This window comes from Mizuhopecten yessoensis, unplaced genomic scaffold (genome assembly GCF_002113885.1).
Source record: "Mizuhopecten yessoensis strain PY_sf001 unplaced genomic scaffold, ASM211388v2 scaffold1961, whole genome shotgun sequence".
Classification (NCBI taxonomy): Eukaryota; Metazoa; Mollusca; class Bivalvia; order Pectinida; family Pectinidae; genus Mizuhopecten; species Mizuhopecten yessoensis.
In genome coordinates, this window is record NW_018404308.1 from 741,999 (window position 1) to 765,507 (window position 23,509).

At 36.1% G+C, this 23,509-nt stretch overlaps 1 protein-coding gene across 1 annotated transcript; it reads left to right on the forward strand.

The window, feature by feature from the left end:
- The first annotated feature begins 774 nt into the window (after positions 1-774).
- LOC110443563 (Bardet-Biedl syndrome 4 protein homolog) lies at positions 775-16,623 on the forward strand. The gene is made up of 13 exons (XM_021487847.1): positions 775-855; positions 3,571-3,673; positions 4,192-4,335; positions 5,016-5,127; positions 5,849-5,921; positions 9,211-9,264; positions 9,438-9,565; positions 10,086-10,140; positions 12,365-12,586; positions 13,097-13,268; positions 13,693-13,762; positions 13,982-14,123; positions 15,186-16,623. Exons 1-13 carry the CDS (start codon positions 799-801, stop codon positions 15,717-15,719), a joined length of 1,866 nt encoding a protein of 621 aa, XP_021343522.1. The 5' UTR covers positions 775-798; the 3' UTR covers positions 15,720-16,623.
- The last annotated feature ends 6,886 nt before the right edge of the window (positions 16,624-23,509 follow it).

Genomic DNA, 23,509 nt, shown 5'->3' on the forward strand with positions numbered 1-23,509 from the left:
TCTTTTTTTCTTTTCTTACGGAAGCAAAATTATATTGTCAACCTAGGTTTTCTATCATACAAGACAGATCTACAAGAACATGTATTTAACATACCAGAAAATACAAACATTATAATAATAATAATTATAAGAATACTAATACTAATAATAATATTGATACTAACTTTATTGAAAGAGGATAACTTTTTAGGATCGTACCTATCTTCCAAAAGGTCGTCTATAATATAACAATGCAGTCAGAAAAACAACAACAGGTATACATGTACAATATTACGTACAATACAATAGAATATCAAATATTTATGAAAAAATAACAAGAAAGTATTTCTTATATAAAGGGAAATATTATCAGCAATATTTACGTATATATGGGATTTTGAAAAGTTTCGGAGTCTTTGATAATTTTATATCTGTGGGTAGTGTTCTGTAGAGCTAGTTCTGCAATAAACAGGGGTATAGTATAGGCCTAGAACAAGGCATGCAAGCAAACAGGCCTACATGGATGAAAACAGGTATAGCACTAAAAGGGTATGTGTGGAGTGTGTCACAGGGCAGGTGGTTAGGCCATTCCCCACCTACCGAGCTCTATGCCACCAAACAAATTAGGTTATTTAAAATCAACTAATCACGTACTTAAGCAGTACAAGTTTATGCAAATATTTGGTTAAATCAATTCAGACTGAAATGAAAGTAACGAACCAAGCACCCTTAAATTACCGGATAGGATTATTTCCCCTTGCATTTTTCAACCAATCAAATTCCGATTATTCGCCAGGCACCGACGTTGCTAAATACAATATGGCTGCCGTCGGCGAAGATGAGCACTCGCTACCGGAGAAAACAGGACCTTCTGAGGTTTGTGATTGCAATTATACTTTTAACCATAGGTAAATTCAATGTGTAAATGAATGTGACGACCCTTACCAATTTTCAAAGGCAAAATTCCAGGATTTTTTTGTATCGCCAATGAAAGTGCCAGCATCAGTGCAAGTTCGGAAACAAAACAACTTAGGTTTATCACGTGCCACGAGACGCTTTGACCACAGGGATCGAACACATACTATATGGAGCCCTGTGTAGGTCTGAGAGACCTGCATATATGCCGTTCATCTTCTTTCATACTAGGTGTCAGTCTGTCAGATTGGGACCTCCACATAGATAACATCACCTCAAAAGCAAACAAAACCCTTGGATTTCTCAGGAGGAACTTGAAAATATCCTCAATAAAAATTAAAGAGCTTGCCTACAAAGCACTTGTCAGACCATTGGTTGAGTACTCGAGCTCGGTATGGGACCCCTACACCCAAATAAACATCAGCAAACTTGAATCGGTCCAAAGGAGAGCAGCCAGATTTATTATGAACAGCCACAGAAACCGTTCAAGCGTTTCATCCATGATCCAACGCCTAGGCTGGTTTTCACTCCAAACAAGACGTCACTCAAGACTCCATATGATGTTCAAAATTGACAAACAACAAATAGCCATCAAAAAGGAAAACCGAATCGAAACACCAATGAGGAGTTCCAGAAAACAACACGATCGGTCCTACCAAATCCAGGCATGTAAAATAGACCCAAGAAAATATTCATTCTTCCCTCGAACAATAAAAGACTGGAACGAACTTGACTCAAAAACTGTGAACTCGACAAACCTGGCAACCTTTAAGAAAACTCTCAACGAATTGGAACTAAAAAAGCTTAAACTCCTAACAGACCCCAAACTCACTAGGCTTAAGGCTGGTGGGTCGAATCAACCAGCTTTAAATGTCTGACACTACATCAGTGTTTTTAACTTTTTAACTTTTACAATCTAAACTTTTCAATTGTGTGTCCACCTGCGCATTGTGTATCATAAACATTGCATAATCTTCGATAAGACGAAGGAGGCAATTATATGGAAGAAGAAGTCAGCTCGGTGTGGGCATAGGCACAGGGACCTGCGAATTTGTTGCAGCTATATTTGGACCTAAACCACAGGAGTCTGACGTTTATACTGAGGTGTTTTTTTTTATAGTATATGGGGTATTTATATATATATATATATATAAAATTACCCCATATACTATAAAAAACACTGGGTTTTTTATAGTATATGGGGTATTTTTTTCATACAGTACTGTTATACTTATATTGATTAAACGTCAGACTCTTGTGCCTAAACTAAGGAGAGTAATTTTACATGATTTAGGGGTTAATATCAACTTTCGTTAAAAATGACACCCCCAATGATTATATGATCTGGTATACAAGAAACAGTTTTAAAGTCATGTTCACCAAACCCATTGTGCACATTTTTAAATTACCATGCCTGTCCGGTCGTTGCAATTCATTGTCATTGCTGCTATCGACTTCATTTTCTAACAGAGAATATTTCTCTGTTAACCGAGTTTGTTAGTTCTGGATCAAGAGATCAATGCCAGGTTCACGGTTCCTATTTACAGGTCAACCACAGAGCCAAGAGGGTAGTGATGTCAACAAATCTAGACAATTTTCTAGTTTTCAAAGAATTTAACCAATTTCATATTTTGAACCAATTCAGATGTAATCAAATTTCTTCTTTTTAACAGACTGCAAAAGAAAAGTTTGTCACACTCACTTATACATTGTAAGAAAGAACTGCGAGATTTATTTTGAAGATATTTCTTCTTTTTCTTCTTTTTCTGATGCATTGTCCTAGAGATAAGCAAATGATCTACACAACAAAAATTAGTTGACATTTTTTCATCAGGATTACAGTGTTCTCATGAAAACCCCATCCTCATTAGCCAGGGGCTACGCTCACTTTAGCTCTCTGCACCCCTGGAATATGTCATAGCAAAATTGAAGGCACGAAGATAGACGTTTGATTGGTCTCCGGTAAAAAAAAAAAGACCGATCACTACGCTTATACTTGTCCTTTGAAGATTACAAAGGAGCGACACTCAACTTCAAAGCCTGCCATTTTTTACCCTTACGTGACAGCGAGATTCTGTTGATGTACATCAATGAATCAAACTATTCACAAACTTTAACCAGCTATTTCTGTATCCTGAGTATATGTCAACATTAGAGCTAGCGAACATTCAACCGACTGTTCGCTTCATGTCAACCCCCTATTTCTAAACTTAGTGAGAACACTGGATAAGAATAAAATGATGTTAAAAATACCTAAGGGTATACAAATCTGGAAGCCTGACACCTTAGACTGGTGTCTATCAGGCCTAGTGAAAACTTTCAATATTTATTATAAAAATGTAGGTTGGCTGGTAGTGATTTTCATAATCTGCCTGCAGGTTATCTAGTACTCCAAAAAAACTGAATATCTTCTTTTTATTTTTTGTTGTTGATGAGGCGGAAATAAATTTTTGAAAAGGAAATAGTCAGTCATTATTTCAAACTATTTGAATAGGAAGTTGTACACCCCTGACACCTGAGAACATTACCTCGCTTTGTTTTAAAAGAAGCATTCTCAAGTAAATGATGAAAAAATTTTGAGCAGAATTAAAAACTTCTAATTCACATTCAGTTTTGGCAAAATTTTGTAATTAGGATAAAAGCAAAGTTATGAATATGTTGTTTTTCATTTGATAGGAAGAAAATTATGAACCTCCACCAGAGCTAGATATGGAACCACAGATTGTGACGAGCATACCACAAGTTCCTGTCGCAGCTCCAAAGCCAAAACCACGCAAAGGTAACAATTAATGGTCAATACATTAAATGTCTTGTCGATTATAGTTCTATGTAGAGTATAACATGAATGGGTCTATCAAATATAAAGTGTGTTTCTGATTCCCTCAATCCATATAGCTGGACAGCCTACCCTGAACAATTTGAGCAGTTTTATGTAAGCACATGTGAAAATCAGATCTTGTTTTATAAAACATAAATAATACTCCTCTAATTATCAGCCTGAAGATTTGTACACAGTGACTGAAAATTAGGGCTGATGCAGTGTAGTAGATTCACCATTATCACAAACCAAATAATAGTGTTTGCAGCAACTTCAGAAGACAGTTATTTACTAGGAAAAAGTCAGTGGTCATTACACATACTCACTTCTAACTTCCAAGACATCTGCAGAAATGTCCAGAACATTTTTGTATTAAATATTGATAATCTAACTTGGCTTACACAGCGCATGGAAACAAAAAATATCCAATTTTACATTGAATGTACAGATTTATTTATAACAATTCTGTTTTAATTCAGCACCTGACTTACCAATCTTTGAGAGGAGAAATTGGCTGATACACCTTCACTACGTGAGGAAGGAGTATGATAGCTGTAAGTCCCTCATCAAAGAGCAGCTGGCCGAGAGTGGAGGCATGTGTGAATACGCTGTGTACGTACAAGGTCAGTAGCTTTGTACTATTGAGAAAGTTCGCTCAAATTGTATTCATTCATTGATACCTAATCTATGTGATTTGTAAGATTTTACAATCACAATTAAACTATTTCATTGATGCAAGCTTTCACAGTCTGCTGTCTTAATTTGTACTTGAATCCGTAAAATAATAATGTATTTGTTGTACTAGTATTGGTTGTTTAAAGGCAACAATAAAAACTGTGAGAGTACAATACAGTGAAAAACATCAATTTTTCTGTTAAACATAAGAAAGATGCAATGTTATCAATAATAAAATGCAGACAAAGTATACAGTAAACACCTATTGAAGGTCATATATCATAATATGTATCTATATCACACAATATGGATACTGTTGTTGTTGTTGTTACCGACTTGGTACACACTTGTACCACACAGCACGACACTTTTTTGAAGTTACTTCCCTTTCTAGGGTTAAATCCTCATCCGAAAAATAAATCAAAACTTTTTATGAATTTGTGTTTCATAAGATTTGCTTTCAGTGTTTGTTTCGAAGCTTCAATACATCAAAAGGAAGAGAAAGGTTGCAGATATGTCTGATAATTCTTTATGATATCAACTTCATTGGCTGCTTGGTACTTGGAATACGTAGTCTTGACATTAACACTAGTTATGTTAAATAAACAACTGTTTTCTCTGCTTTCAGCCCTTATTCTACGACAAGAGGGTAAGATTCAAGAGTCCCTGGAAATGTTTCAGACATGCACACTTTTGAATCCAACAAGTGCTGAAAACTTAAAGCAAGCAGCCAGATCACTGTAAGTTATACAAAAATCACTGACCATACTTATGTTATAAAGAAAGCTTAGTTACAAAATCAATTTGTTCTCAAGAAAAACAAACTATTTGGCAAAGTAAAATTCAGAATAGAGGTTTATGTGTGGAATCATAAGAGGAACATTTTAATCCAGAGTAGATCCCTGTATCATGGAGGCACGGTAGTCTAGTGGTAGGACGCCAGGCTCGTAACCGAAGGGTTGCGGGTTCAAGTCACGGCACTGCATTGTATCCTTGAACACTGATTTTTTTGGTTTATTTCCCCTTGAGTATCGGAAATCACGCATTTAGAAACAATTACAAAATACTAAATGTTTTATTTGAGAATGTGGGAAGCTTATGTGGGAGTCTCTAAATCTATAACAGGGAAAGAACTGTTGTCTATTTTAAATTAGGACTTCACAGTAATATTTGTTTTTTGAGGACCCACTTGAACCAGAGTTATTTCTGTTTGAAAAAGCTTTATAAATTATTTTTAAAAGGAATTTGGAAGGCTGAATGCAAATACAGTTGTACAATTATATATATAAAAAAGAAGAAGCTGCAAATGATATATAAACATCCTTTGATGAGACCAAATTTGCTTTTCTTTTTTCTTTTCTTTTTATTACATGAAGATGCACAGTTTTACCAACATCAATGCCTAATTCAAGAAATTTTGAAACCACATGTAGTTATTTGACTTTTTGTGTTGGGAACTAGATTCCTTCTGGCCAGACACAAGGCAGCTATTGAGGTGTATAATGAGACAGCCAAGATTTCACAGAGAGACTGGGTAAGGATAATACAGGGAAATGAGACAGCCACAATTTCACAGAGAGACTGGGTAAGTTCAATACAGAGAAATGAGATTTCCACGATTTCACAGAGAAACTGGGTAAGTATAATACAGAGAAATGAGATTTCCACAATTTCACAGAGAGACTGGGGAAGTATAATACAGGGAAATGAGAAAGCCATGATTTCACAGAGAGACTGGGAAAGTATAATACAAAGAAATGAGACAGCCACAATTTCACAGAGAGACTGGGGAAGTATAATACAGAGAAATGAGATTTCCACGATTTCACAGAGAGACGGGGTAAATATAATACAGAGAAATAAGACAGCCAAGATTTCACAGAGAGCCTGGGTAAATATAATACAGAGAAATAAGACAGCCAAGATTTCACAGAGAGCCTGGGTAAATATAATACAGAGAAATAAGACAGCCAAGATTTCACAGAGAGACTGGGCAAGTTCAATACAGAGAAATGAGATTTCCACAATTTCACAGAGAGACTGGGTAAGGATAATACAGGGAAATGAGACAGCCACAATTTCACAGAGAGACTGGGGAAGTATAATACAGAGAAATGAGATTTCCACAATTTCACAGAGAGACTGGGTAAATATAATACGTGTTGGGAACTAGATTCCTTCTGGCCAGACACAAGGCAGCTATTGAGGTGTATAATGAGACAGCCAAGATTTCACAGAGAGCCTGGGTAAATATAATACAGAGAAATGAGACACCCAAGATTTCACAGAGAGACTGGGCAAGTTCAATACAGAGAAATGAGACAGCCATGATTTCACAGATAGACTGGGTAAGTATAATACAAAGAAATGAGACAGCCACAATTTCACAGAGAGACTGGGTAAATAAAATACAGAGAAATGAGACAGCCATGATTTCACAGATAGACTGGGTAAGTATAATACAAAGAAATGAGACAGCCACAATTTCACAGAGAGACGGGGTAAGTATAATCAAGGAAAATGAGACCGCCAAGATTTCACAGAGAGACTGGGTGAGTATAATACAGAGAAATGAGACGGCCACGATTTAACAGAGAGACTGGGTAAGTATAATACAGGGAAATGAAACAGCCATGATTTCACAGAGAGACTGGGTAAATATAATACAGAGAAATGAGACATCCAAGATTTCACAGAGAGACTGGGTGAGTATAATACAGAGAAATGAGACAGCCAAGATTTAACAGAGAGACTGGGTAAGTATAATACAAAGAAAAGAGACAGCCACAATTTCACAGAGAGACTGGGGAAGTATAATACAGGGAAATGAGAAAGCCATGATTTCACAGAGAGACTAGGTAAGTATAATACAGAGAAATGAAACAGCCACGATTTCACAGAGAGACTTGGTAAGTTCAATACAGAGAAATGAGATTTCCACGATTTCACAGAGAGACGGGGTAAATATAATACAGAGAAATGAGACGGCCACGATTTAACAGAGAGACTGGGTAAGTATAATACAAAGAAAAGAGACAGCCACAATTTCACAGAGAGACTGGGTAAATATAAGACAGAGTAATGAGACAGCCAAGATTTCACAGAGAGCCTGGGTAAGAATAATACAGAGAAATGAGACAGCCAAGATGTCACAGAGAGACAGGGTAAGTATAATACAGGGAAATGAGACGGCCACGATTTCACAGAGAGACTGGGGAAGTATAATACAGGGAAATGAGAAAGCCATGATTTCACAGAGAGACTGGGTAAGAATAATACAGGGAAATGAGACAGCCACAATTTCACAGAGAGACTGGGGAAGTATAATACAGAGAAATGAGATTTCCACAATTTCACAGAGAGACTGGGGAAGTATAATACAGAGAAATGAGATTTCCACAATTTCACAGAGAGACTGGGTAAGGATAATACAGAGAAATGAGACAGCCCTGATTTCACAGAGAGACTGGGTAAGGATAATACAGAGAAATGAGACAGCCAAGATGTCACAGAGAGACAGGGTAAGTATAATACAGGGAAATGAGACAGCCAAGATTTCACAGAGAGACTCGGTAAGTATAATACAGAGAAATGAGATTTCCACGATTTCACAGAGAGACGGGGTAAATATAATACAGAGAAATGAGACACCCAAGATTTCACAGAGAGACTGGGCAAGTATAATACAGAGAAATGAGACGGCCTCGATTTCACAGAGAGACTGGGTAAGTTCAATGGAGAGAAATGAGACAGCGAAGATTTCACAGAGAGACTGGGTAAGGATAATACAGGGAAATGAGACAGCCATGATTTCACAGATAGACTGGGTAAGTATAATACAAAGAAATGAGACAGCCACAATTTCACAGAGAGACGGGGTAAGTATAATCAAGGAAAATGAGACCGCCAAGATTTCACAGAGAGACTCGGTAAGTATAATACAGAGAAATGAGCCAGCCATGATTTCACAGAGAGACTAGGTAAGTATAATACAGAGAAATGAGATTTCCACAATTTCACAGAGAGACTGGGGAAGTATAATACAGAGAAATGAGATTTCCACGATTTCACAGAGAGACGGGGTAAATATAATACAGAGAAATGAGACATCCAAGATTTCACAGAGAGACTGGGAAAGTATAATACAGAGAAATGAGACAGCCATGATTTCACAGAGAGACTGGGTAAGTATAATACAGAGAAATGAGATTTCCACAATTTCACAGAGAGACTGGGTAAGAATAATACAGGGAAATGAGACAGCCATGATTTCACAGATAGACTGGGTAAATATAATACAGAGAAATGAGACGGGCACGATTTCACAGAGAGACTGGGTAAGTATAATACAGAGAAATGAGACGGCCACGATTTCACAGAGAGACTGGGTAAGTATAATACAGGGAAATGAGACAGCCATGATTTCACAGAGAGACTGGGTAAGTATAATACAAAGAAATGAGACAGCCACAATTTCACAGAGAGACTGGGTAAGTACGATATAGAGAAATTAGAAAGCCAAGATTTCACAGAGAGACTATTAGGTAGTACAGAAATGTTTTTGTGAGATTTCTATATAACAGAAATCAGTATATCTTGCTGGGTTTATTTGTGTGTTTTATGTGACAAACAGTCAAATATCATAGCTTGAACACTGTTTCATTTATTGTCAGAGCCCAGATTTATCTAAAAGGTTTGATAAAGCTTTAAAGAATATATTTAAAATGGATGATTAACGTTGTTAAGATGTAAATTTATGTTACATTATGTACTTGATATTCATTTTAATTGATTCCCATAAAGAGCTTATTATATCTTTCCAGGAGATATCCCATAACCAGGGTGTGTGCTATATGTACCTCAGAGATTATGCCAAGGTGAGATAACTCTTTTTTACACACGTTGAAAAAATATATAAGCAGAACCATGTCAAAATGTCTTTTAATTTAAGATTTAATAACAAATCTTTTCTCAGTAAAGCTTAAATATACAGAGATTAACATTGTTTAATTATTTCTGACTTGTAATAACAAATTTACTTTTATTCCAGGCAAAAGAATGTTTGAAGCAAGCACTAGCTTTCAAACGCCATGAGATTTCTTATGTAATGCTTGGGAAGATCTACCTGATGGAAGGGGATATTAACTCTGCTATTGAGATCTACAAACAAGCTGTGGAGTAAGCTAGTGGATAAGAACACATAAAGAACTCTTTAAAATTTTCCACCTTTTCTTCAGTATGCCTGTTTATATTTTACTTTATCTTGTCAAACATGTATCCCATTGTCTTTGAAGGGCTCGCACAACTCGGTTATAAAGATGAAGATAAATTCACAAAACAAGTTCAAAAGATAACATGTACTGTTGACCACACAGTCTGAGCTTGTAGACAAGTATTTAGTATTGCTGTTCAGACTGATGCTGAAAATGTATTGGTTGGGCCAGAAACCAGTATGCTAACATACAGACAAAAAAATCATAAACTCCACTTTTTAAGAACATTTATTTGAATGTAAGTCATAATTCATATTGTCCCAAAACACTTGTACACAAAATTTCATAGTAGGAATACAATTTGCTTGGTCTGTGTTAGTTTTATGAGTAATTAAGACACATATTGCCTATTTTACTTGAGGTTGTGATTTTTCACTTGTAGGTATTGCTATCAAAGTTGATGATACAGTGTTTGTTTTTTGTAGATATTCCCCAGAAAACCCAGACATGCTCTGCACTCTTGGTCTGCTATATATGCAGGTAATTATGTATCCTGTTTGACGGTAGACATTGTATCAGTACTGAATCTTCTGATATAAACAGTAAGTTATTAGTAAAGTCTAGGATGCAAATTTTAAACATTGAAAATACTTTGTTGAAGTTTGAAAAGTGTGGCACACCAGACCAGTATATTTAGTTCACTATGACATCCACCTCTGGATCAAAGGTCAAATATGCATAAGGCTGATCAGGGGAGAAGCATTTTTGTTCACAAAATCAAATCTTCATTTATTTGATATCTTAATGATTATAATGAGTTACATATTACAGTGGTACACTGTACAATGTTTGTGTTAATATGTTTAATTGTTAGGGTTTCATGTCTGTCAAACATCCCTCATTAGGAGGAAGACTCCATCATTTTGACAAAATGTTACCAATCTCCCTCGAAACTTCTGCATTCCTCCATCATTCCAAACTCACACAAACTACAAATCTACATCCTGTGGTCAAATGATCTCCTAGTAACTGCAGGGTGTGCGTAATGATCATAACAGGTGTGGCTGATTCAAATGAATGCTTTTTGGAGTTATTTTTATACATAAAAACGGAAAGATAAATTGAGCAAAGCAGTTTCAGTCAGTTTCACGCACTTTCTCCCTCATTGGAAATGTGGAGTGAGGGAGATCTCCCTCCTCGGCAGTTTCATAGGTTGACATCTATGGGGTTTACAGTAGTTGGAAATAGTAATGTCTCTGAGAACCTACAGCGTTTATACAAGTCTATAGTAAGTGATGTTCTGATTGGTCAGTGTCAGTGGTCTGTATTGATCAGAATTATTGATTGTATATAAAAGTCTATAGTAAGTGATGTTCTGATTGGTCAGTGTCAGTGGTCTGTATTGATCAGAATTATTGATTGTATATAAAAGTCTATAGTAAGTGATGTTCTGATTGGTCAGTGTCAGTGGTCTGTATTGATCAGAATTATTGATTGTATATAAAAGTCTATAGTAAGTGATGTTCTGATTGGTCAGTGTCAGTGGTCTGTATTGATCAGAATTATTGATTGTATATAAAAGTCTATAGTAAGTGATGTTCTGATTGGTCAGTGTCAGTGGTCTGTATTGATCAGAATTATTGATTGTATATAAAAGTCTATAGTAAGTGATGTTCTGATTGGTCAGTGTCAGTGGTCTGTATTGATCAGAATTATTGATTGTATATAAAAGTCTATAGTAAGTGATGTTCTGATTGGTCAGTGTCAGTGGTCTGTATTGATCAGAATTATTGATTGTATATAAAAGTCTATAGTAAGTGATGTTCTGATTGGTCAGTGTCAGTGGTCTGTATTGATCAGAATTATTGATTGTATATAAAAGTCTATAGTAAGTGATGTTCTGATTGGTCAGTGTCAGTGGTCTGTATTGATCAGAATTATTGATTGTATATAAAAGTCTATAGTAAGTGATGTTCTGATTGGTCAGTGTCAGTGGTCTGTATTGATCAGAATTATTGATTGTATATAAAAGTCTATAGTAAGTGATGTTCTGATTGGTCAGTGGCAGTGGTCTGTATTGATCAGAATTATTGATTGTATATAAAAGTCTATAGTAAGTGATGTTCTGATTGGTCAGTGGCAGTGTTCTGTATTGATCAGAATTATTGATTGTATATAAAAGTCTATAGTAAGTGATGTTCTGATTGGTCAGTGGTCTGTGTTGATCATAATGATTGATTGTATATAAAAGTCTATAGTAAGTGATGTTCTGATTGGTCAGTGGTCTGTTTTGATCATTATGAATGATTGTATATAAAAGTCTATAGTAAGTGATGTTCTGATTGGTCAGTGGTCTGTGTGGATCATTATGAATGATTGTATATAAAAGTCTATAGTAAGGGATGTTCTGATTGGTCAGTGATCTGTGTTGATCAGAATTATTGATTGTATATAAAAGTCTATAGTAAGGGATGTTCTGATTGGTCAGTGGTCTGTTTTGATCAGAATTATTGATTGTATATAAAAGTCTATAGTAAGGGATGTTCTGATTGGTCAGTGGTCTGTTTTGATCAGAATTATTGATTGTATATAAAAGTTTATAGTAAATGATGTTCTGATTGGTCAGTGGTCTGTGTTGATCATTATGAATGATTGTATATAAAAGTCGACAGTAAATGATGTTCTGATTGGTCAGTGATCTGTGTTGATCATAACGATTGATTGTATATAAAAGTCTACATTAGGTAATGTTTGGTTCTAACAGATTGGTCAGTACCAGAAGGCCTTTGAGAACCTCGGTAACGCCATGACGTATGATGCCACCCATGTCAAAGCTATCATGGCTGCGGGAAGTATGATGCAGACTCATGGTGACTTTGACGTTGCTCTCAATAAGTACCGCATAGCAGCTGTGAAAACCCCAGAAAGTCCAACACTCTGGAACAACATTGGAATGAGTTTCTTTGGCAAGAAGAAATTTGTGGCTGTAAGTATTAGAAATTGTTGCTAATTTTCATTTCCAAGTTGGAAATTGAAAGCTTTTTTGTAGCTTAGCTGGAAATTAAAGGGAAGCATTTCAATTTATTAGTTTATAAACTCAGTGACCCTTTCAATGAAGTCAAGCTTAGATGAAAATTTTGTCAATGACCAGACAAAGGAGAAATCTATTCCACAATGGGAATGTTTAATAGACAACAAATATGGCTGCTGTCATCAGAATCAGGTAGACAATGTGCATACACAAGTGTACTTACAATTTGATGCCAAGAAAAGGAAGCTTTAAAATGAGGAGCCAAGTATTCTTATCAGCAGCTTATGTATTTTTAAAAAGATATGACAGATATATAACTTGAAAATATATTTCTAGATCGACATGGTTTCAGCAGAGTTACACTAACCTTATGGTACATATGAAGTTAAGTGACGAAACAGGAACAGTAATACATCATAATTGGTATTATGTAAATGTATAAACCCTTGTTTCCCACCATCACAGGCCATCAGCTGCCTCAAGAGGGCTAATTATATGGCACCATTTGACTGGAAGATCCTCTTTAACCTGGGATTGGTTCACCTGACTATGCAGCAGTACGCCTCAGCGTTCCACTTCCTCAGTGCAGCTATCAACCTACGACCAAAGATGGCACAGCTCTTCATGCTTCTAGCAGGTAAACATATCTCAGAGGACAAACAGAAAAAAACTGGCAACTTATTATCATTTCCTCAAACTTTCAAATTTAGAAAATCATTCAAATGTTATGCTGTAGAATAGGCCTTGGTATATTCCACAAAACGGATCCTAATTTGAGAACAGGAATGGAGCTTGCTGTCAGAATTACAAACTTCAAATTGTGAAATTGAGGCCAGAATGTAAGAAAGTCTCAAAGGATTATCGTGTCAGAGTTTAGGACTCAAATATCTGTATCCTATATATCACTATTGTGTAATATCAAGCTTACGACTTGTTTTGTACATGGACTGTTCTTTAACTAAATAAATCTTAACCACAATAAGTTATTTACATACGGTAAAATTAAAAGTTACGTGATGGTGTGTGTTATCTTTTGAAATGTTTGTGTGTTTCGTTCCTAGTGGCTCTGACACACCTAGAGGATCCCGACAATGCCAGGCAGGCATATGAACAGGCCCTCACACTTGACCAGTAAGAACAAACCTTTTTAAATTTGAAGTCTGTTATAAAAATGCAAAACACTTGCACCTTCAAGTTGGGTTAATTTCTCAATCCAGATTTATACCAACAATACTACAATTTTGAATCAATTTGAGACCTTAGAGGTTTACTGTTGTGTTTGTTATTTTGAAAACCGAAACTCATATAAAGTATTATCTGACATAAGTATCTTCTTTTTTGTGTGTGTAGGAAAGACCCAGGGATTTCCTTGAACTTAGCTTTGTACATGTACAACAATGGACAAAAGAAGGAAGCTGCTAAGCAATTTAAGGACTTTGAGATGAAGATGAAAGTTTTAAAGGCGACTAATCCAAATGCAGGTGATCCCGAGGTAATGTGCTGATATACTCCATAAGTACTCACTGATATACTCTTGTTGTACTCACTGATATACTCCAGTTGTACTTACTGATATACTCTTGTTGTACTCAATGATATACTCTAGTTGTACTCACTGATATACTCTAGTTGTACTCACTGATATACTCCAGAAGTACTCACTGATATACTCTAGTTGTACTCACTGATATACTCTAGTTGTACTCACTGATATACTCTAGTTGTACTCACTGATATACTCTAGTTGTACTCACTGATATACTCTAGTTGTACTCACTGATATACTCTAGTTGTACTCACTGATATACTCTAGTTGTACTCACTGATATACTCTAGTTGTACTCACTGATATACTCTAGTTGTACTCACTGATATACTCTAGTTGTACTCACTGATATACTCTAGTTGTACTCACTGATATACTCTTATTGTACTCACTGATATACTCTTGTTGTACTCACTGATATACTCTAGTTGTACTCACTGATATACTCTAGTTGTACTCACTGATATACTCTTATTGTACTCACTGATATACTCTTGTTGTACTCACTGATATACTCTAGTTGTACTCACTGATATACTCTAGTTGTACTCACTGATATACTCTTGTTGTACTCACTGATATACTCTAGTTGTATTCACTGATATACTCTAGTTGTACTCACTGATATACCCTAGTTAGACTTACAGATATTCTAGTTGTAAAATTAGCAATAAACTAAAATGATAAAGAAAATTGGTCGACATGAGAGTTGATATGTTGCTAATGGAAATGGGGGTAAAAATACTGTTATTATTTTTACTTTAAACACTTGGAATGAAAAGAAGAGTAAGTTGTAATGATAAATATAGATGTAATATCTATTTGTAATATACAGTGTATTTGTGATGACTGATTCAAATTGAAATTGCTGATGCATGTGTATATCGATAGTTGTAATTGCTGATATATTGTAGTTATAAACGTAGCAAAAACCTACCATAGGACAGAAAATTGACTGAGATGAAGACTGCATTGGAGATTGTTTGATGAGTTAAACTTTGTTAACAGATCCAGGATGTTGCGAGCAAGTTGGCTGCTGCCCTGCAGGTTGGGGATAGCATGCTGTGGAAACAGACAGCCCAACCGCCGGCACCACTGCCAGATCAGAACTCAAACACTGTGCAATCAACGCCATCTGACAACCTTGATGAGACCGAGGTTAAGAAGCCATTTGGGTCTGTCCCAGACTCAGGTCCCCTTCCCCCACCACCACAGGACCCCGTAGGGGACCTCGATGGAGGAAGGGGCGCCCCCACCCCAATAATCCCGCCCTACAGTCCCTATGAAGAGGACCGTACTGGTAGTCGACTAGAGAGCGAGCCAACATTTCACCCTCCTCCCAAGGCTGACTCTCTTCCACCCCTCACTGGTGGAGCCAGTTTCAAGTCAGGAGCCTTACCTCCCCTTGGCTATCCCATTGCATCTGGTCGAACAGAGCCCCCGGATCTGGATAACCTTCCTAGCCCACCGAGAGACTCCCTTCCATCATACTCGGAGGCTATCAGTGAGAAAAAGAAACCAGAGATGGAGCCAGCAACGTAGCTTCCAGGTCGTAACTTATAACAAGAAATATATACAATAACATGGTCATTGAAAATAGTAATGATTATTTATGTGACTGAATATTTGTGCTAAGCCGTCCTCATTCTATACTGTGTACAGTGTGATATTCCTCAGCGCTATTTTATGTTCATGACGAAAAAAAAAATATCAATTCACTCTTTGTGGAATTTAAACTTTCAGGTTTGTAGTACATATTACTTGATTAGCCGATAATAATGTTTACTGTTATATTACATTTGATTAATCACATTGACGTGAAGATTGCATCGCTTTTATTAAAGACCTGTGAGTTAGACACCTCATCACCCATTATTTCAGTAATTCACAGGGCAAATACCTAGCTCTACGGTAAGACAGTTTGATACAAGTGGTGTATTTATATGAGCTGATTAGGTATAAAGGAGTTCATGCTTAGCACGTTCACTTGTACTTGTATATTTCGGGAGCTAGATATGCTTCCTATTTCTATATTGGTAGTAAAAGTTTCTTAAGTTACAATTGCAAAAGATTTAAATTTGCAAATTAGTCTCCTCTCGAATACCTTCAATAGAAATTATTTCCAGCAAGTGTTACAGAACTTCAGGTGATCTATCAACGTCTTCTTTCTTTGGTGTTTCGACACTGCAGATATTTCTCATAAAATCTGATGTTTTATTATTGTTTGCAAAGATATATTACAAGACTACATAGTACCGTATAAGGTTTATAAGACAGAAGGAAGAAGAACTCGGCGATAAAATATTTTAATGCATAATAAACCTTGTATTTTATAATACAACCTGTTTCTCTGTTACATATTGGATACTAAGGCCGTTTTCGTTTAAACGGTCAAACCGGTCGGACCACAGTTGTTCGTTTATTAAATAAGTAATCTGATGCTGCTTTCAGGCGAGCCTTGACAAAGCCTTGCAAGGCCTGCATAAACATTTGCAGGTCTGCCAGGATTTATACCCGAAATTGTTACATTTATAAACGGTCAAACGGGTTGTTCCGCATAAACGAACAGGCCCCAAGTGTGTAGTATTGAATGACCCTGCAAAGATTTCTTTTCAATGAAATATTCTGCTTTGTGTCTTAATAATTGAAGTTTAAAAATGTCATGGAAGAGTCTTTCATATGTCATGGTTTGCTGCTAAATGGGTTTACTGAACACCAAACCACTGTCCTGTTTACTCCTGTTTGTGTATGCGTAGTGTGTTGGTTTCCATGGTGATCCTAGTCAGTGATTTCATTAAGGTTAATTTACATGAAGACATGGGGTTTATACCCGTATATACACTCCCATATTCATGGAATATCATCACACTATGAAATTAATTATGCTTACTCTAGTAAAACATGTGATTGAGAGACTTTTTCATGGTAAATGTAAATTTTTGGATATACAAAATGTACACCCTTATCAATCAATCAAGTGTAATGGTTGTGGACGAGGTAAAACTATGGTTGTACATTTATTACTGGACATTATTCAGCTTAGACAAATAGTCAGGACTGGTCCAGAAATATACAGTTGGAGTGTTGAGTGATGGTGAACAGGGTCTTGTTGACATTTGTAGGAAAATATATTTTGTTCCAAGTATGTGTACATATTAATTACAAGAAAAATGCCTTTCCAACACCCATCTTGGCTATCTTTCGACCAATGTCAACAAGGCCGTATAAACAGTTGTGTGGCTGATTGTAAGTTTGGTAAGAAAGTTTTTGAAACCTTAAAATCCGCAAACTCTCCACAACTAGAACTTTACACAACAAGGTTGGTACCGTTAATGAGTGATATCAGTAATGTAAATAGATAGCACCTGTGATCCTGTTGCATGTTTGCACCCGACATTAACGTGTTGGAGAAGTATGATAATATATACATTGTTACACTATTAAATTATTGTCACGTGCCTTGAACAAGGGTTGTGTTGTTTTTAACATTAATTATGGGTGAAATTGTTTGACTGCATGTGAGCAAGATATTGATCTTTTCCTTCCGTTTTCATTGGCTCAAAATCAACTACCAACAGAAAAGTGTATCCGACCAATTCTTACAGCTTACTGACATCACTTGACAGTTGTGATGCCTTGTTAAGTTATGGTGACCCATTATGAAACTTCAACTTTCAAGCTTAACCTGCAGATTTTAGTCCAAAACATGTCAAAAATTCAACGAAAAACAAACAACATTAAAGCCGCTTTGCAAAGGATTTTCATCGCCATTAGGTCAATGGCAGCGCAGCTTGTGGACTAACCTTATTTTTAGCCCGCGTATCACTTAAATATCACGAGATTTTGGTGGGATCGGGTTCTGGGTATTGGGTTCACCGACAGTACCAATTAATTTTGATTCAGCCAGAATAGAGATATCTATAATATCTACCTAGCAGACGACAGTTTGTTATTTCATTATCTGTGGAAATCAAACAACGGAAAAAAGTATTAACATATACCGGGTAAATAATTGTGTCGGACCAATCATGCTCACCAAACTACAGGAAACGACTCTCTCAGCCAATTAATACTCCGCTCTAGATTTATATGCCCATGGAAGGGAAGGGGGGAACTCGTGAAACAAAATAAATAGGAAGAAATAACAAGAATGGCCACATCTAGAAAGAAGAGAATACCGAAGAGTCAATAAAATTATAATTCGAACTCCAGCTATAAGAACAATCTACATTTGATATTTCAATGTCACTCAAATAACTACGGGAACATTCAACACGGCATCTTTTTACTGTGTTGAGTAAAAGGTGAATGTGTAAATGGGTGTCGTCTGGTGCTTTAATTAATCCCTCTTTTTCCGTGGGGTATCTTAAGTCTTGATTCATAGATTTGTATATAGATCTATAAGGAATCGATTAATCAATCAGTAAATTGAACAACATATCGATGTACATGTAGTGACATTTACTTATATAGAAGTTGTTTTCTGATCCACAAATATGGACCAGACCATGTTTCATAGTATGCTCTCAAAATCTGGTCGATTCTAACAATGTGTGGTAATTTGAGATTCGTGTGATCATTGTATATTCATAAATACTGTTTAGTGACATCACATGTCCGAACTGAGTTNGGTGAGGGGATGCGTGCTGATAGCAGGTATACAATACGGCTAATCTGGGGAGTTTGACCTTAAAGGTCACGAGAGCTGTCATTGCTACAGGGCTGGCCTCATGAGTAATGGGTGATTATATTGGGGGGAGACCAGTTTGGGAGACGGGGAGTACCGACGTGTTTTTTTTTTAAATCACAGGGACCTGAAATTTTTGATCAAAATATAGCTGTAACAGGGTAGCAGGTCCCTGTGGTGTAAAGGGCTGTCTCCGGTATCTTCGCTGAGGTTAAGTTCTTAGCTTCGTATAGTTAGCAATTAATTGATTCTCTCACGTGTTTTTCGTCCTTAAATGACCATAGCTGTTAAAAGGACGTTAAACAATACTAAACCAAACCAACTAAGAATGTTGTATCACAGTGGTGACAGTAAACATGGACATATGTCTGTGAGGTTGGATTAGGTGTTTTGGGATCCTCTTATCATTTACATGACCACTGTTTCACCAAGCGATTCCTTTCAGATTTGATCAAAAACTTCAGACTTATTTCATAGCCTTCAATTTTATCGAGGCATATAGAAGATGGTTGCCAAGCGGAACCCTAATTGTAGTTCGGAGATGAGTGATCTTGGAAAGACGCGTGCTTATGACAAATATATATTATATATATATATATATATAGCTTAAGTCAAATGATAACCCAGTATATGTTCTCATGAGTCATGACGTCAATATAGTTCTTAACGTCACTCTCCGTTTGCATGACGACGACACGTCTGGCAGAGAACTATTAAATACGGGGAAAATCTGTTAGGCATCCAACTTTGGGGTATTACATATGAAGCTAGTATATTGTACTTCATGGCAAACGCCATTGGATATAAATAATAATGCTTCTCCATCCACGATGATACTGCATACACCCTATCTTATTCAATTACAATAAGACACATTTTTCGGTTCGGAACAACTTATCTTTGACAAGCACAATAATCTGTTCAGGTTTTATGGTTTTAAATTATCTTGTTTTTGCAAAGACATTATCATCACTCGGACTAATATTACCACGGAATTAGATAAGATTGATATCAAAGTCCGTGATATTACCTAGAAATTTGGTCCCGTGGATGTATATCTGTAACCATGGTCGTAGCTATCTAATTCCGTGCCGTAACATTTGTACTATCCGCCGTGTTTCATTAACAAATCGTACGAGGGCCTCTTGTTACTGGGTGTAGTTACCTTAGTACGTCTGTAACTAAGTCGATTCTAGCCTTTCACTACACCGCTGGTCGTTATGGCACCAATCACGTGACATGATGGAGGTCACGATGGACAGCAAACTGCGCGACAGTCCTTGAGAGAGTGCAGAGTGAAAGTCTGTTACAGAGGAGAACGGATATGTTCTGTACTTGTTGACAGTACATAAAGAGTAAAATGTGTGTTCGTGCGGATACATGCAGATGAATTTGGACAGTTATGGCGTCTTTTTGACTGGATTTCAACGAAGGTAAGTTGTCAACACTTTTATTTCGCGGTAACCCGCATCAGTCTGCTGTGCTGGCCTAATTTACACCCGCGACACGTTCACTGCACGTGAGGGCGAGTCGTGACCCATGTAGGCATGTCTACAGTTATTATATGTACATAAAAATATTAGAGATCTAATACATAGTATCTTAGTTGAAAATGCAAGTTCAATAATGGCGAATGGCGATCATTAATATGACATAAAAGTTCATAAACTTTGACAGAAAAGCCTATTTATGAAGCAGAGGCCTTAGTTTTCGCAGGCAACACAACCCGGCATATGTATCTTAAAACCAGGCAAAATTCCTCTTAATATTTAACTTAGAGAAGATGTATGTTTTCCTAAATTTTCACTGATGCGCAATTTCTTCTCTGACCGCAGACGACGTCCATGGTTTTGCGCGGGAAATGTTTCGCAACGAGAATTCTGGTTCACAGAATATATAAACCAAGTTAGGCTAGTGTATGAGCTGTAGATGGTACCATCATTGAATTTAAACATAATTACTGGTATATTGTATTCTCATCGCAAATGACATATATATTTCCAGTGTTTCCTAAACGAGTTCTGATCAGCCATATATTTTTCTATTTCAAATGTTTTTTTATGAAACAAGCTTTGAGTAGCGAATTTTACTAACCCGGCAGCATCATTTGGTATGCTGTTTTAATTGTCTTTTGGCTATCTCTATATTGTCATAATACTGACAACTCTTAATGCGTTTCCCTTGATCCCTAGTTCTGCATATTCAATTTTGAGACTTATCTGAAGAGCACAATGGTTGTCATGCAGTAGTTGACAGCGATAGTACTGGAGCGGGAATGCCTGATGAAGTAGGTCCTCCTTGATCATAATTATACGCTGGAGGGCCTTTTCTCACTAGGGGCCTGTTCTCGTAACTTTAACACAGGTAAGTTACCTGTGGAGTAAGTATGAAACAGACTATAATTGGTTTGCCATTGTCTTCCTATACCAACACTTTTCTTTGTTCTATAAAAAGTGTGGAAACTGAGAACACCCCGTTTAAGGATTTTTTTTTAGATTATTTTATTAACCTCGAGTCAACTGACTCATGGGTATAATACATATATTACAAGATAAGTACAGCATGTTATGCAATACAATACAGAATAACATATGGACATATGTTAAGAGGAGAGTGACTTTACGTACACTTGTTGCCAAATGTAAATATTTTCCAAGATTAAAAAGTTCCTTTACATTATTGGTACTTAATAGTTGAGTTAGTTTAAACACACTCGGACTTAAACGATAATATTTCTTTATGTACTTTAACCTTAGATTTTCATAAAATGGACATTTGAGAATAAAATGAAACTCATCTTCAATGTCGCCTAAATTACATCTAGTACACAGTCGATTATGACGGTTTATATTATTCCGCCTCCCGACCTCAATATTTAAACTGTGAGAGGACAGTCTATAGCGAGTAATTTGACGCTTGAATTTTGATTGGATTGGCTTACGCAAATAAAACTGTAAGTCGACATTGTCTATCAGGTGTTGATATAAATACCCCTTTGAAGAATTTGAAATATTTGTTAACATACTTTGTCGTGAAACATCGAGCAATCTTTGTTCTATAATCTTTGCCGCAATATTAATAGGTAAGTTTTTCTCAAAGATATACTCCAAACCCATACTAGCTAATTCTTGCCTAATATTAATTAACCAGTCATCATTACCACTTATACGCTCGTCATAGCAAGCTTTTAATATACAGTTATCGCTACATTTCACTTTTAACCAGTATTTAAAAATCCTCAGTTTCCTTTGGACTATATGGGGGAATCTACCAAGTTCACAATAAACCAGATCATTATTAGTGCATTGTCTGACTCCTAGAATTTTTTTACAAAAATTTAAATGAACTTTATTTACATCAGGTGCTTTGTGAAATCCCCAGATTTCTGAGGCATAGCACAAAATACTGTTTACATAAGAGTCAAAAATAGTACACTGAGTTTCAATATTAAAACAATAATTGCGTAACGAAGATGCTAAGGCGAACAGTGCCTTTCTTCCTTGATCAGCCACATGCTTCTGTGTTTTAAGAAATTTTCCATTATAATGAAAAAGCATACCTAGATATTTGAATTCATCCACGATATCAATGTTTGTATCTTTATAAGACCACGTTTCATTATTTCGTAAGTTACCACCATTTCTAAAAACAACTATTTTGGTTTTAGATATGTTGACTTCCAGATCCCATGTGTTACAATAATCCTGTAGGGAGTCCAGCATAGATTGGAGACCTTCTGGTGTTTCTGATAGCAGCACCATGTCATCTGCATACATTATCAAAAATAGGTTTATAAGTTGCAGTTCTACACTTGGACAATTGTCTTTTATGAAATTGATCTCAAAATCATTAACATATAAGGAAAATAAAACTGGTGACAGTACTTCGCCCTGTAAAAGTCCAATCTTGTTGCAAAAACTATCACTTAGGACTCCATTATACTTTACACATGATTTAACATTATTATATAGGTCAATCAAAATTTGAAGGAATTTACCTCTGATACATTTGTACCACAATTGATCATTTTACACCATAACTTGCTTCTATTAACAAAATCAAAAGCTTTTTTAAAGTCTACAAAACAGCAGTACAACCGCTTTTTCTTTTTTAGGGACTTACTTATAAGGGTTGTTAAAACAAAAATGGCGTCAGTGGTTGACATTCCAGGTCTGAAACCAAACTGTGCGTCAGTTAGAATACCATACTTTTTTCCCCAATTTAATATTCTGGTATTTAAAACGCCCGTAAAAACTTTTCCAAAACAACTAACTAACGAAATGCCACGATAATTATTGGTGTCATTTAAGTTGCCCTTTTTGTGAATTGGAACAATACAAGCTTTGCACCATGCTTCTGGGAAATGCCCAGACTTAAAAATCACATTGAACAATTTTTCCATACAAGGCAACAACATATCTTTTCCTTTAATAAAAATTTCATTGATTATTAAGTCCTCACTGCAACTTTTGTTGTTTTTTAGATTGTTTATGACTTTTAATATTTCATCTTTATCAATATCTTTGTCTAATTCATCGTAGATGGCCTCGTCGATATTAGGTTCGCTTTCATCTTCATCACTATTATTACTCATTGTTAGATTTTTAAAATAAGTATAAAAATCTTCGTTTGATAAACTTGAATT

What these genes read in the sequence shown, in the direction of transcription:
- LOC110443563 (XM_021487847.1), top strand. Translation starts at nt 799, where the DNA reads ATGGCTGCCGTCGGCGAAGATGAGCACTCGCTACCGGAGAAAACAGGA. An exon ending in TTGGTCTGCTATATATGCAG is followed by an intron (nt 10,141 to 12,364) that starts GTAATTATGTAT and finishes TGGTTCTAACAG; the next exon opens with ATTGGTCAGTACCAGAAGGC. An exon ending in CAAATGCAGGTGATCCCGAG is followed by an intron (nt 14,124 to 15,185) that starts GTAATGTGCTGA and finishes CTTTGTTAACAG; the next exon opens with ATCCAGGATGTTGCGAGCAA.